The sequence below is a fragment of the Zootoca vivipara genome, chromosome 12, assembly GCF_965207765.1.
Source record: "Zootoca vivipara chromosome 12, rZooViv2.hap1.1, whole genome shotgun sequence".
In the NCBI taxonomy this organism is placed as follows: domain Eukaryota; kingdom Metazoa; phylum Chordata; class Lepidosauria; order Squamata; family Lacertidae; genus Zootoca; species Zootoca vivipara.
This window is the reverse complement of record NC_142595.1, coordinates 41,286,511-41,299,384: the sequence shown is the minus strand read 5'-3', so window position 1 is coordinate 41,299,384 and position 12,874 is coordinate 41,286,511. Positions and strand designations below refer to the sequence as shown.

The window sequence follows — 12,874 nt, the reverse complement described above, 5'->3', positions numbered from 1 at the left end:
TCCACTAAGGCATACAAGATATGACTCCCCCAAAAGAATCCTGGGAACTGTAGTTTAACCATTCACAGAGCTACAGCTCCCAGTACCCTTATACTATATTTCCCAGGATTCTTTGGAAGAAGCCATGTGCTTTATGGTGTGTCTATATTGGACAGCTCTAGTCCAAACACACTAACGGTGCCAGTTTTGGAACATAAAGGCTAAGTCTGGTTGAATACTAAAAGTGCAATGTAAGAAATGCCCCACAGGGAGAGGAAGGGGAGTGTGACGTTACTCACCAGTTTCATAGTGTTGCCATCCCAAATCTTCACATCTCGGTCATGTGATGCTGTTACAATCCTGTCTCCAAGGACATGCAGGGCTGTGATTTTGTCACTGTGAATCTAGTAACAACAGAGCCAGAAGAATTTTTTTTAAAGCCTGCTAGCACTTGTAAAGTGCTTCCTTGGGGCCACGGGGGGGGGGGGGGGAGAGGAGAGAGAGAGAGAGACATCAGCCTGCCTTACCCCACCCTCTCTGTGACCCAGAGGATTCAGGCCAATTAAGGAAGTCCCAGTTCTCAAGCCCCAAGAGCATTTTTAAAGTCACTTTGCATACTCACAGTCTACTGCATTTACTAAAATGCATCTGTGCTCACATTTTAAAAACAGCCAGTCTAAATGCAGCATGATGCACTCAGGGCCATTTCATCTCATTAAAAAAATAGCATGTAAAGTAATTGGTTTGGGGTACAAGAACAACAAAGTTAGCAGAATTCCAGTGGATTTTTTATATATATATTTTTTACTGTTCCCCACAAGGCAGGATTTTCCTGCTCCACCAGAAGAACTAAAGTGCATCCATGCCACAAACATAAGATCTTTTTGTAAGCAACTTCTGCTCTTTTGGTTTACACTGCATAACCTTAGGCATTGTAGGTTTGTCGAGGAAGCTTAGATTTTCCTCCTAAGAGACCTAAAACTACCTTCCTTTAGAGAACTGCAGTTTCCCTAGATGTGGATGCACTGCGAGTGAACTCTCTGGAAGCATCTCCAAACTGGATCAGGCCCCAGAGGTAGGCAAGGGCTCAAAATCCCTGTCACTTCCACAGGCACATGACTCAAAATCCCGCTCGCTGCTCAGGCTGACTATTCAGGCGCTGCTGGGTCCCCATTTATCCCATCTTCTCCCCCCATCCCTAGGACTTGCCTTTTTCCTCTGCCAGCCGTCAGGCTTCCATTTATCCACTCTCTCCTCAGTCTGCCGGGTCTGAGTCCAGAGGCATCCCTCAGAGTCTGCACATAATAGGAGTTTACCTGCCCCAATGGAAAAGCCATCAGATCAGCTGGAGCTCTGCTAGATCAGGCCTACAGTCTAGCATCCTGTTCAGAAGTAGACTGGAAAGAGAAGTTGCTGAATTGCAACTCATTACCAAGCTTAGGGCAGATCCTGAAGCTAAGACTCCCTGGAAAAGACCCTGATGTTGGGAAAGATTGAGGGCACTAGGAGAAGGGGACGACAGAGGACGAGATGGTTGGACAGTGTTCTCGAAGCTACGAACATGAGACTGACCAAACTGCGGGAGGCAGTGCAAGACAGGAGTGCCTGGCGTGCTCTGGTCCATGGGGTCACAAAGAGTCGGACACGACTAAACAACTAAACAACAACAACAACAACCAAGCTTAAAACCATGGAGAGACCTGGTCTGAATAAGGACACTGGATTCTTATCTCATTCATTATACATGATCAAGCTTTCTTTAGCACCTCAGCCCTTGCTTTTTCCTGCAAGACCAATTGCAGTCGTTAACAGTCGTTAACAGTCATCAACAGGTTTACCACTCCTATCAGCCAATCACCCATTCCCACCACCCTTCTGAGTAATACCCCTCCCCTCCCTCTCACTATATATAAGGGTCTGGTGACTTCTGTTTCAGTGTATCTGAAGAAGCGTGCATGCACATGAAAGCTCATACCAATGACAAACTTAGTTGGTCTCTAAGGTGCTACTGGAGGGAATTTTTTATTTTGTTTCGACTACGGCAGACCAACACGGCCACCCACCTGTAACTAGTCCAGCATCCTGTTCTCACAGTGGCCAACCAGGTGCCCACAAGCCCGTATCCAAAAAATCTACCACTTACGCATCCACCTTTCTAATGCAAACTGCTTTCTGCTGTCTTTTACAGGGCATTTCATATTCTATGCTATGGAATAGCCAATAGGGTGCCTGCCAGATCTCATTTGACTACAACTTCCATCACCACTGGCCATGCTTGCTGAGGCCTATGGGAATTGCAGTCCGGAGTATTTGGGAGCGTGACCTTCAGCTACCCCTGCACCGTGCCAATCTACAACCTTTCTCCCTCCTCTATATGACATCCTTTTAGCCATGTTCAAATATATAAAAGGATGCCATATAGAGGAGGGTGAAAGGTTGTTTTCTGCTGCTCCAGAGAAGCGGACACGGAGCAATGGATTCAAACTACAAGAAAGAAGATTCCACCTACACATTAGGAAGAACTTCCTGACAGTAAGAGCTGTTTGGCAGTGGAATTTGCTGCCAAGGAGTGTGGTGGAGTCTCCTTCTTTGGAGGTCTTTAAATGGAGGCTTGACAGGCATATGTCAAGAATGCTTTGATGGTGTTTCCTGCTTGGCAGGGGGTTGGACTGGATGGCCTTTGTGGTCTCTTCCAATTCTATGATTCTATGATTCCACCCAGTTACAACCTACTAAATTATTGCACCTCATTGGAATCTTAGCTATCAAAAGCTTTAAGCCCATTAAATGTGATTTCATTCCAGAAGCAGGCCGTCAACACAGGCCCCTCTGGGGTTGCCAAGCAGGGGACGCCCCCAGAGTTGCAAATACATCTGCACAACACTGAGCAACAAGAAGCTTCCGAGCGCAAGAGTGGCACTTTGCTTGAGCAGAAGTCTCTCTCAAAAAATATACGAGACCGGGAAAAGCAGGAACCTGGTCTCGGCCTCACCTTTGACCTGCCGGGCAACAGTGACCCAAACAGAGGGCCTTTGGGGTACCCATGGTATCTTCTCCAGGGCGTCTGTGTCCTCCAACTCCCCAGATTCGGTTACCCTCTAAAGGAACAAACAGAAGACGGCTCCGGTGAGGAAAGGGCAACTCAAGAAATTAGTAGGCCTCTCCTGGCAGAAGATCCATGCCCCACCTGCCTTGGGAGTTCTGAGATGGTCAGACCAGAAGAATAACTGAGGCAGCCATGCCACAATGGCAACCGAGCTGCAGGATCTTCTTTTGGACTGGACAGCCAGGTGGAACAAGTCCTGGAAAACCAGGCATCACTGGCAGTACCTGGAATGAGGGTGGGTAGCGGGAAGCTCAGGTGCGGGATGAGCAATCTGGGGAGGCCTGCAGAGCCACATTTGCCCACCCCCAGGCCTGAGGTTCTCCGCCCCTGCACACAGAGACACATATATGCTTGCTTAAAGCCACCAACGGAGCTGCTTTCTGAGCTGATATCATCCCTGGGCACTTCTTTCAAAGTGTTAAAGGGATAAGGAGACTTTGGTTTCCGCTAGGACTGGGGGAACCTGTGCTCAAGTCCCCATGGAGCTCCCTGGGCCAGTCACTGTCCCTTTCACCCTAGCCTACCCCACAGGGTTGCTGTGGGGATGAGAACCATGTAAGACACCTTGAGCCCCTTTGAGAAAAAGGTGAGGTGTCCATGCAATCAATCCATCAATAATAAGCGGGGGTTCTGCAGGTAGATGCAGCCTGGCAGGCTCAGAGCTCACCAACTGGCCAAATCCTGTGGTGATTCCCACCTGGGCCTTGCCCCCGTGGTCACTCACCATCTTGAACAAGGTCGGGCTGTGCATGGAGTCCCAGATGTGAAATATATGCCCCTCCTCCTCCTCATCCTCGGACACAGATATGTCAAAGCTCACATGCTGCTGGGAATCCCACACTTTGTCTGTGTACCTGGGATGGAGGTGGAAAAGATCAGCATTGGAGCCATGAAAGTAAGACGGTTCCACCACCCAGAGATGTCTTCCCCCGGCCCCTCGAGGGCCGCCGTTCTCCCAACTCACGGGTTCTGCTGGAAGCTCTCGGCTCCAGGCTGCAGCACCAGCAGGTCTCCGTTGGCCATTCCTAGGACTATGGGGCCGCTGGGCCCGAACACCCCCACACAGAGCGCAGATGACTCCTCTGCTTGGCGCAGGGACTTCCTGTGGGTCAGGCTGCGCAACAGGAAAAAGGGAGAGAGAGAGAGAGAAGCAGCATACAAAAAACTCAGGATTGGCAGCATGCCATGGAGATTGAGTTGCGCAGAAGCAGAGGCATAGCTGCCAAGTCTCCCGTTTTCCCCAGGAAATCCCTGTTTTTCCAGTTGTTCCTAGCTGAAAAAACGGATTTTTTTGTTTTTTCCCGGTTTATTCTGGCGCGGCGTTCTTTTTGGAACTGGGCGGAGCATGCTCAGAAGCGACTTTTGATGCTGCTCTGCCCAGTTCCAAAATGGCTGCAGTGCGACTTCTGGCGCGGCGGCCATTTTGGAACTGGGCAAAGCAGCATCAAAAGTCACTTCTGAGCATGCTCCGCCCAGTACCAAAATGGCGGCAGCGCTACTTCCGGTCTGCTATTTCCGGCCCGGTCCCTTATTTCTCTGACAGCAACTTGGCAGGTATGAGCAGAGGCCCAGAGGAGCTCGCTCTTGATTATGGGGCTGAGAGCTCCATCGTGCAGCCAGGCACTCCCAGGGCGAGTGGCTCACATTGGAGACCCAGCACTCTTGGGATGGTTTGTGCAACACCTTACCTGACGGCTCCATCGTGCTGCCTGCTTATGTACCAGAGGCTGATCCCATCAGCTGCCACGAGGATGGTGCGGGTGGAAGTGAAGGCTAAGGCACTGATGCAACGCAGGCCGGCCTGGATGGTAAAAGAAGCAAAGCCTCTCACACAACAGTTTGCTACACCAAAAGGGCTGGGATGAAGCCCAAGGTGCATTGGGATGACAAATCTCTCTTGGGATAGCTCAGTCGGTAGAGCACGAGACTCAATCTCGGGGCCGTGGGTTCGAGCCCCACGATGGGCAAAAGATTCCTGCACTGCAGGGGGTTGGACTGAATGACCCTCAGGAATCCCTTCCAACTCGTATGATTCTCAGTTTGCAGTCCCTCTTCTGACCACCAGGGGGCGGCTTCTCCCTCCAAGCCTGCTTTCCGGCACTGGAGAGGGGAGGGGTGAGGAAGCTGTGGCCCTTCAGATGATGTTGGAGAGTCCAGCGCCCTTGGGCTTACCTTCACTTTCTCCACAGCCTTGGCTTTGTGCCAGAGGACCAGGTCTCCGCATTCCCCACCAGATGCAACGAAGTCCCCATCGGGGGACCAGGCCAAGGCCGTGACGGCACCGTGGTGAGGGGGGAGGTCTTTGGCGGCCCCTGCTGGTGAGCAAAGGGGGAAACAGCTCAGCAAGACAGCGATGAGCTGGGACCAACCAGTTTGCAGTTTTAAAAGCATATTGGGTCACATGCACACATGCAGCTTCTCCCCAAGAATGCTGAGAACCGTAGTTTGTCAAGGGCACTGGGAATTGTAGCTCTGTGAGGGGGTAGTTCGCAGGATTATTGGGGTGTGTGCTTGAAATGGATGGTGTTTGTGCGACCCTAATGTGCACAGTGAGGCGAAAGGGTGGAGCCACAATGTGTCGTCATGAGAGGTCAGCTGGAAACCTCTCCCTCCTCCAGCCTCAACTCCAAACACAGCTGGTTTAATCATGTGAACACAAAATTCTGACACCAAATGAACACACCCAAGTTGGTCGTTAAGCGTGGGAAGGCCTGTAAGCTCAGTGGGAGAGCTTAACTGCCTTGCATGCAGAAGCTCCCGGTTTCAATCGCCAAGGAGGGCTAGGGAGGATCTGCCTGAATTTCTGGAGAGCCCAGAGCCAATCCACATAGACAATACTGAGCTAGGTGGACCAATGGCCTCTCTCGGTATAAGGCGGGGTGGGCAAGGCTCCATCGTGCTCTTTGGTAACGGACGCAAAACACAAGCAATCGGGCTCCTCTGGCCCAGCCCACCTTTTGGTTAGACCCACAAATGCAAGAAGAGCAGGGAGCTGCGAGCAGCCCCCCCCCCCCAGATACTAACCCTCTTCCTTGGGAGCAGCCCACACTCGGACTGTGTTGTCTTTGGATATTGTCAAGAAAGAGGAAGATGCTGGAGAAGAAGCAGCCCCACAGATGGCAGCGCAGTGGCCAGGGAAGACGTCAGGTTCCGCCAGCTGCGAGGAAACAGGAAACGAGTGAACAAGGAGCTGGGAGGCAGACCAGGGATTGGGTCTAGGTGCCAAGAGTTGCCCAGGCGGAAGAGATTATTATGGTGTAGGTGCCGGGCAGACCAGGTTGGTTCCTATCCACTAGCAACAAGAATGATACTTAAAAGTTGATCCATCAGGTAAGAAGACTTTAAGCAGTTTTCTAACTGAGTTACCGGCAAGTGTTCCAGCAGCTCTGAAGTTCAGCCAACTTTTGTCACTTTCCCCTCATGCGTGCCCTATTTGTGAGAGGCAGACAAGCCCAGGGTGTGCCCAAGCTGTACCTTTGAAGCACATGCCAAGCACACCCTTTCCCTCGGAGGATTCTGGGCCCTGTAGTTTGTTATGGGCTGCTGGGACATGTCCCTCTACGAGGGGTAAACTACTGTGCCCAGAATCCTTTGAGGGAAAGAGTGTGCTTGGAATGTGCTTTAAAAGGTATATTGGGTACACAGCCTCAGAAGAGGTGATGTGTATAATGTTTAGGAGACATTTAAACTGCTGCTGTGGCTGGCTTGCCCAGCCTTACAAGTGTAGCCAAGAGGTTGTGGGTTTTTTGGGGGTGTGGGGTGGGAATAGAGCCTAACAGGTAAATGTTAAGGTATTTATCACCAGCCAAACTTTCAAGGACATTTTTGTTCAGGACAGCCTTCATCAACCTGGTGCCCTCTCCAGATGTTCTGGACTACAACTCCCATCAGACAGCACAGGGCGCTGGCTAGGGGATAGTGGGAGTCATAGTCTAAACATCTGGAGAGAACACAAGGTTGGCAAAGGTTAGTTTAGTACATCAAATCCCCCACACACACACTTTCCCCCCCATCTCTTACCTTCAGGGGCTTCCAAAGTTTCACTGTGCCATCACCGCCAGCTGCAGCCAAAATAAACTCTTTTTCCCCTGTGAAAAGAGAAAAAAGGAATGTACCAAGAGCATGCTTATGAAGGTAGGGCAGAGGGCAAAAAGCAGACCAGCTGTTCAAAGTGACAATACCCCTCACTCCCCAATTTTAAGGGCAACACTTCCCCACTTTGAAAATCTATTTTCACTCCCCCCCCTTTAATTCTGGCCATTTATAAAATCATATCTGGCCAATAATAAAATTATTATTTCCACATTCACTGATATCTTCCTCATCTAACTGGCAACTAAAAACAGCGAACTTTCTCATGGAGAGGTGACTTTGCAGGAACCAAGGAAAGGCCCTCAGCCATGTAATTAAGCTTCGGTGAGGCCAAACCGCTCAGCAACCCACAGCCCTCTGCCATACCTTGGTATTCTTACATTACTAAGTTCAAAATCTGCTAGACAGCTCAGATCTACAGTCTTGAAAGGGCTACTTGCAATACCTTTGCTTACTTGGACAGTGAACAATTTGAGCATTCAAACTTGTATATATTCATGTGAATCTTAACCATATGCTCATCTAAAATAAATGCAAATATGAACATGGATTCATTTGTAACATACGGTCAAGTAACGGAGACCAGAATTTCAGAGCTCATTTCCCTTCCCCAGTTTTTCAAAAAGTGGTGGCTATCTTACGTGGATCTCTGAAGCCTGCACAGTGGTTGGCCCGGTCAGGATGAGCCAGGAAGCGAGTCATCTCCAGCCCCTGTTGGTTCCACACCACCAGCATCCCATCCCTGCCCACGGAGAACACATGTTCTTTCTGTCACAGGAACCAGAAAGAGTAGCGGTCAATAAGGGATAAACCAAGGCCATGCATATTTATCCAGAGGACGACTGCAACAAGCGTTCCATGCAGAGTTAAGGCAGGGATGGGGAACCTCAGGACCAGGGGCCGCATCTGGCCCTCGGATTCCTCCCCGCAGGATGCACTCCTCACTTCACCCCCCAAGTGGTTTAGCCTGGGTGGAACAGGCCCTTGCACTCTGATAGTGCTTCTTGCTTGCATGGCCAGAGGAGAGGGCATTGTGCGGGGATCGTTTACATTTGTTGCTCCACCCACTTTTGCCTCTGGCCCCACCCACCACTGGCTTGTGGCCCCAGGAAGCCTGCCCAGAAAGGACTGCAGTCCCCAGGATGAAAATAGGGTTCCCCACCCCAGGCTGAATGACTGCTTGTGTCAAAGAGGAGCCAAGGCAGGATAGGCCACAGAGACAAGATCAGTAATAGAGCTGGGGAGGCTAGAATGGACCTGGGAGGTCCTGGGAACAGCACTGAGTGTTTTTTTATGGCATCCCTAAGACACTCAAGGCCAAACTATGCAAGATGGTAAGATGCAAGATAGCTCAGCCCCACGCTGGGCAAGAGATTCCTGCATTGCCGGGGGCTGCACTAGATAAACCAGCTTTTGGTGCCTTCCAACTCTCTGCAATTGAACTTGTACAGCAGTGTCCCTTTGTTTTTGCTTTTTAACGTAAGGATTCGCTGTGGCGGCTGGTATCTGTGGGAGATTTCCTCCCACATTTTCCAAAAAAAGGAGACATTCTCTCTTCAGGAGGGGAAGAGAAGGTGAGACGTTAACCCCTCCACACCTGCTGCAACCCAGATAGGTTTTTCTCCCACCCACCTCAGATGCTATTTGCAGCCTTCACCCACCCTGGCGCTTCCCAGAGTTTTGGAGTACAATTCCCTCCAGCCCCACCCAGAAAAATATGCACATTAAAAGCAAACATGTATTTAATGTGACACGTCTGGTTTGTCCCCTCAGGTGCCATTTCAGGCAGATGAAGAAGAGGGTGTTCTGTGACTTGTCACCTCTTCATTTTAGAATCCGCAAAGCCCAATACAGAGTGCTTTGCAGAATTCGGGGAAGCGTCTAGGGCCAAGGTAGAAAAATGAAGGGTGATGCCTCAAAAGGATTCTATTGCCTTCCTTACCTCACTCGTGACACTGCATACTGGGCTTTGGTGGCCCAGGAATTCCTGGAGGCGCTGGCCAGTTTTGGGATCCCAGAGGCAGACAGTGCAATCGTTGGAGCCAGTGAGCTGTTTGGAGATCAATGCAAGGACAGGCAGAGAGTCAGAAATGGTGGGATGTTTGTCACAAGACATCATAGGCTGCTAGATTTAGGAGACCTGCCATGAGTGATACTCCCAACCACCTCCGTTTGGAAGACGACAGGAGGAATCAGATGTTCCGAATAATCAACTGGCAAATTATCACCAGGGTACCAAACACATCAAGGCCAGTATCAGCACCTAGCATCCTTGGGGCAGATGCCACTGTCCCAACACCCTGACAAGGGCCCACTGATGCCTGCTCCAGGGCCTAGGGATGCCAGAGAATTCAGAGGAACGTAGAAAAGGAAGTGAACAAATGCTGTAATTCACATGTCCGCCTGTTGTCAGGAACAGAAATTAGTCAAATGGGATTCATTTGTTTGAAAGTCCGCAAAGGATATGTAATAGACAAATTTTTGCCGTAGTTTTGATGTTACCTTGACGCTCAAATGAATGTAAGTTACGTAAGTTATGTAAACAGTTTTGTAATTTATGTTTAACGGAGGACTTGTAGCATTTAGCAGAAACCAAACTGCAGTGTAATGGAAACAGTGACAAGTAGGATGAATACAGGTCAGAACTGAAATCCCTGCCATCTCCCATTTCTACCGGGCTGTCCTTTGAATCCAAATAATAGAAGTTAAGAGTTGGAGAAGATATATTTTCTTCTTTGTTTATGTCTGTTTTATATGTGTGTTTATTGTCTTGTACTGTATAAGCTATGTTTTTGTTCTGTTTTGTTTTGTTGCATTCTATTATAAAATGAATTTAAAAAATTGGGGGGGGGGGAATTCCACTATTGGCCCTGCTGTTGGGACATGGGTGGCACTGTGGTCTAAACCACTGAGCCTAGGGCTTGCCGATCAGAAGGTCGCTGGTTCGAATCCCCGCAACGGGGTGAGCTCCCGTTGCTCAGTCCCAGCTTCTGCCAACCCAGCAGTTCGAAAGCACGTCAAAGTGCAAGTAGATAAATAGGGACCGCTCCAGCGGGAAGGTAAACGGCGTTTCCGTGCGCTGCTCTGGTTCGCCAGAAGTGGATTAGTCATGCTGGCCACATGACCTGGAAGCTGTCTGCGGACAGCGGCGAGATGAGCGCCGCAACCCCAGAGTCGTCCGTAACTGGACCTAACAGTCAGGGGTACCTTTACAAAGCTTTACCTTTTATTGGCCCTGCTGGCTGCAACTGATGAGAGCTGGGAGTCTAACACAACCCAAGAGTAGCTTGTTTAGTGCCCCCTTGTGCCCAAACACTAGCACTGCATGCAGGAGCCAACTGCATGCAGGATGAGGCTACTGCAAAGAGTTGCTAGGTTAAATGGGTGGGCGCCCAGACCTGCCCTTTGGGAAGGTGTCATAAGTGGGTCTGTGTGGTCCCCCCGCCCTCCATTTCTGGGATTCTTCGTGCATGGAAAAACCCACCTACCCACCCACTCCGTGTGGTGGCCGTCCAAACTCACCAACATGGGGCCTGCCCAGCTGCAGCAGGCGATCCAGTCCTGGTGGCAGAAAGGCAGGGAGTGCCAGAGGGAGGGTGGCTTCTGGGAGGGGTCCCTGACATCCCAGAGAAACAAGGCCTGGACACCAGAGCAGAACACAGTGAAAAAAATTAAATAAGAACCTACGTTTTGTTAACATTACACCAGTCTTTTGCCCTGTTCCTTACTCTGCTCTGCCTCCGAAAGCAGTAATTTTTTCCACTTGCTGCCTTTTCATATCACAGGAATGACCAACCTCTGGCTTGGAAGCCAAATGTGGCCCTCTAGGGTTTTTTTAGTGGCCCTCAGGACTCCTCCATGTCACTGCTCTGCACCCTCCATTGAATACTTTTGCCTGGCTGGAATTTGGGTCACTGAACTCCGATAGTGCCGCTTGCTTGCCTGGATGTAGAGTAGGGTGAGGGGGGTGTTGCAGATATTTGCCCAGTGCACACGAGGCAAAATTTGCATCTGTTGCTCTGCTCACTTCTACGTCTGGCCCCGCACATTACTGGCATGTGGCCCTCAAAAGGTTGCCTTGGAGGCAATGCAACCCCCTCAGTCTGAAAAAGGTTTCCTGCCTCTGCCACAGCATCTCCTCTGCCAAGAAGTATGCTGCAAAGGATTCTGGGGCATCTCGTTTGGTGCACAGGCTTGCCCACTGAGACATTAGTTAGGCCAGTCTCGCCTCGCAATACCTCTGAGCGCATATCAACATCTACTTGAAGGTGTGCATTGCGAGGGGAAGATCAAGGAAGCTGCTCTTCCAGAGGAGCTCTGTGCCACCATTGCTGGAGCTTGCGGAGGAGCCAGTAACGTCTTAAGGGTATCCAGCGCTGTAGTGCAAAAATCCTCCAGCGCCCCCCCCCCAGCGGCAGTAGCATGCAGCCATTGAGCCTCCTCTCCTCCTCTTCTTGCCTATGAAGCAGAATCAGCGAGACTCCTGCCTAGAGCGGCAGCAGGCGCATAATGTCACTCTAGGCAGGAGTCTTGCTGATTTGCTTCATGGGCAAGAAGAGGAGGAGACACCATCCCATGAAGCAGAATCAGCGAGACTCCTACCTAGAGTGGCAGCAGGCGCATGGTGCCACTCTAGGCAGGAGTCTCGCTGATTTGCTTCTTGTGCAAGAAGAGGAGGAGACACCAGCCCATGAAGCAGAATCAGCGAGACACCTGCCTAGAGCGGCAGCAGGCTTCGTGGGCAAGAAGAGGAGGAGACACCAGCCCATGAAGCAGAATCAGCGAGACACCTGCCTAGAGCGGCAGCAGGCACGTGGTGCCACTCTAGGCAGGAGTCTCGCTGGTTTGCTTCATGGACAAGAAGAGGAGGCGACACCAGCCCATGAAGCAGAATCATGAAGCAGATCGGCGCCCCTGGTGGCCAGGCGCCCTGGCACCTTGCGCCACCCAGCCCGGGCCTAAAGACGGCCCTGGGAGGAGGCCTCTCCTCGAGACAAGGCTGCCTTACTCACCCGGTCTTTGCCTCCCGTGGCAAGGTAGCGGCCATCAAGGCTGAAGGCGCAGCATGTCACCCCTCCAGTGTGACCCCGGAGGACAGCAAGGGGCAAGATGTCAGCATCTGTAGGAAGATCCGTTGGTCTCAGAGTCTCTGAAAGCCACAGCTGGACAGTGAAATCCTCTAGAAAAGAGAAAAAGAATATGAGAGGGGGAATTCTGGAGAAAAAATGGGGCACCTCAGCCTGAGGGATCAGGTACAGGAGGCCTCTAGGCCTCTTTGTCTGACCCTCGGACTCTACTCAGTCCTCACTGACCCAGATGGAGGATAGGGCTGTGTACAGCCAGCTTCTCCTTTGCCAGAGACACCTCTAACAACATGGCGACTGCAGCAAGTTGCTTCCGTCTAGGTCTCTGACCTTTGCCCTCCCCACAGACTTTGACAATGGCGGACCCTAGTTGCTCTGCTAGAAGTTGCTCTACTTTCATGACCAGCCAAGTCACTGGGCCAGCAAAGAAAGGCAACTCTTTGAAGGCCTACTCTAGAAAGTGCAGAAGCGCGCCAGGGAGGGGCACCCATCCCTGAGGCACCAATCACTTCCTGAGCTCTGGAGAAATCTTGACACAAGCGGTTCTCAAGTAGGCTGGTGTAGCCAGAATACAACAGGGGAGAGAGAGAGAGAGAGAATTGGAGGAATATAG

At 50.9% G+C, this 12,874-nt stretch overlaps 1 protein-coding gene across 5 annotated transcripts in view; it reads right to left on the bottom strand.

The window, feature by feature from the left end:
- The window catches only part of TEP1 (telomerase associated protein 1), a 62,411-nt gene that overhangs the window by 804 nt on the left and 48,733 nt on the right, over positions 1-12,874 (bottom strand). For 4 of the 5 annotated variants that reach the window (XM_035134664.3, XM_035134662.3, XM_035134663.3 and 1 more), the window contains exons 43-55: positions 12,190-12,356; positions 10,700-10,816; positions 9,120-9,227; positions 7,819-7,945; positions 7,106-7,173; positions 6,110-6,242; positions 5,258-5,400; positions 4,774-4,886; positions 4,050-4,199; positions 3,810-3,939; positions 2,972-3,077; positions 1,189-1,295; positions 279-383 (exon numbers count right to left, since the gene is read on the bottom strand). In XM_035134664.3, the coding sequence (XP_034990555.3) occupies positions 279-383; positions 1,189-1,295; positions 2,972-3,077; positions 3,810-3,939; positions 4,050-4,199; positions 4,774-4,886; positions 5,258-5,400; positions 6,110-6,242; positions 7,106-7,173; positions 7,819-7,945; positions 9,120-9,227; positions 10,700-10,816; positions 12,190-12,356 (1,574 nt within the window). The remainder of the gene's footprint in view (positions 1-278; positions 384-1,188; positions 1,296-2,971; positions 3,078-3,809; positions 3,940-4,049; positions 4,200-4,773; positions 4,887-5,257; positions 5,401-6,109; positions 6,243-7,105; positions 7,174-7,818; positions 7,946-9,119; positions 9,228-10,699; positions 10,817-12,189; positions 12,357-12,874) is intronic. The other variant, XM_060281797.2, reaches the window with a different exon arrangement.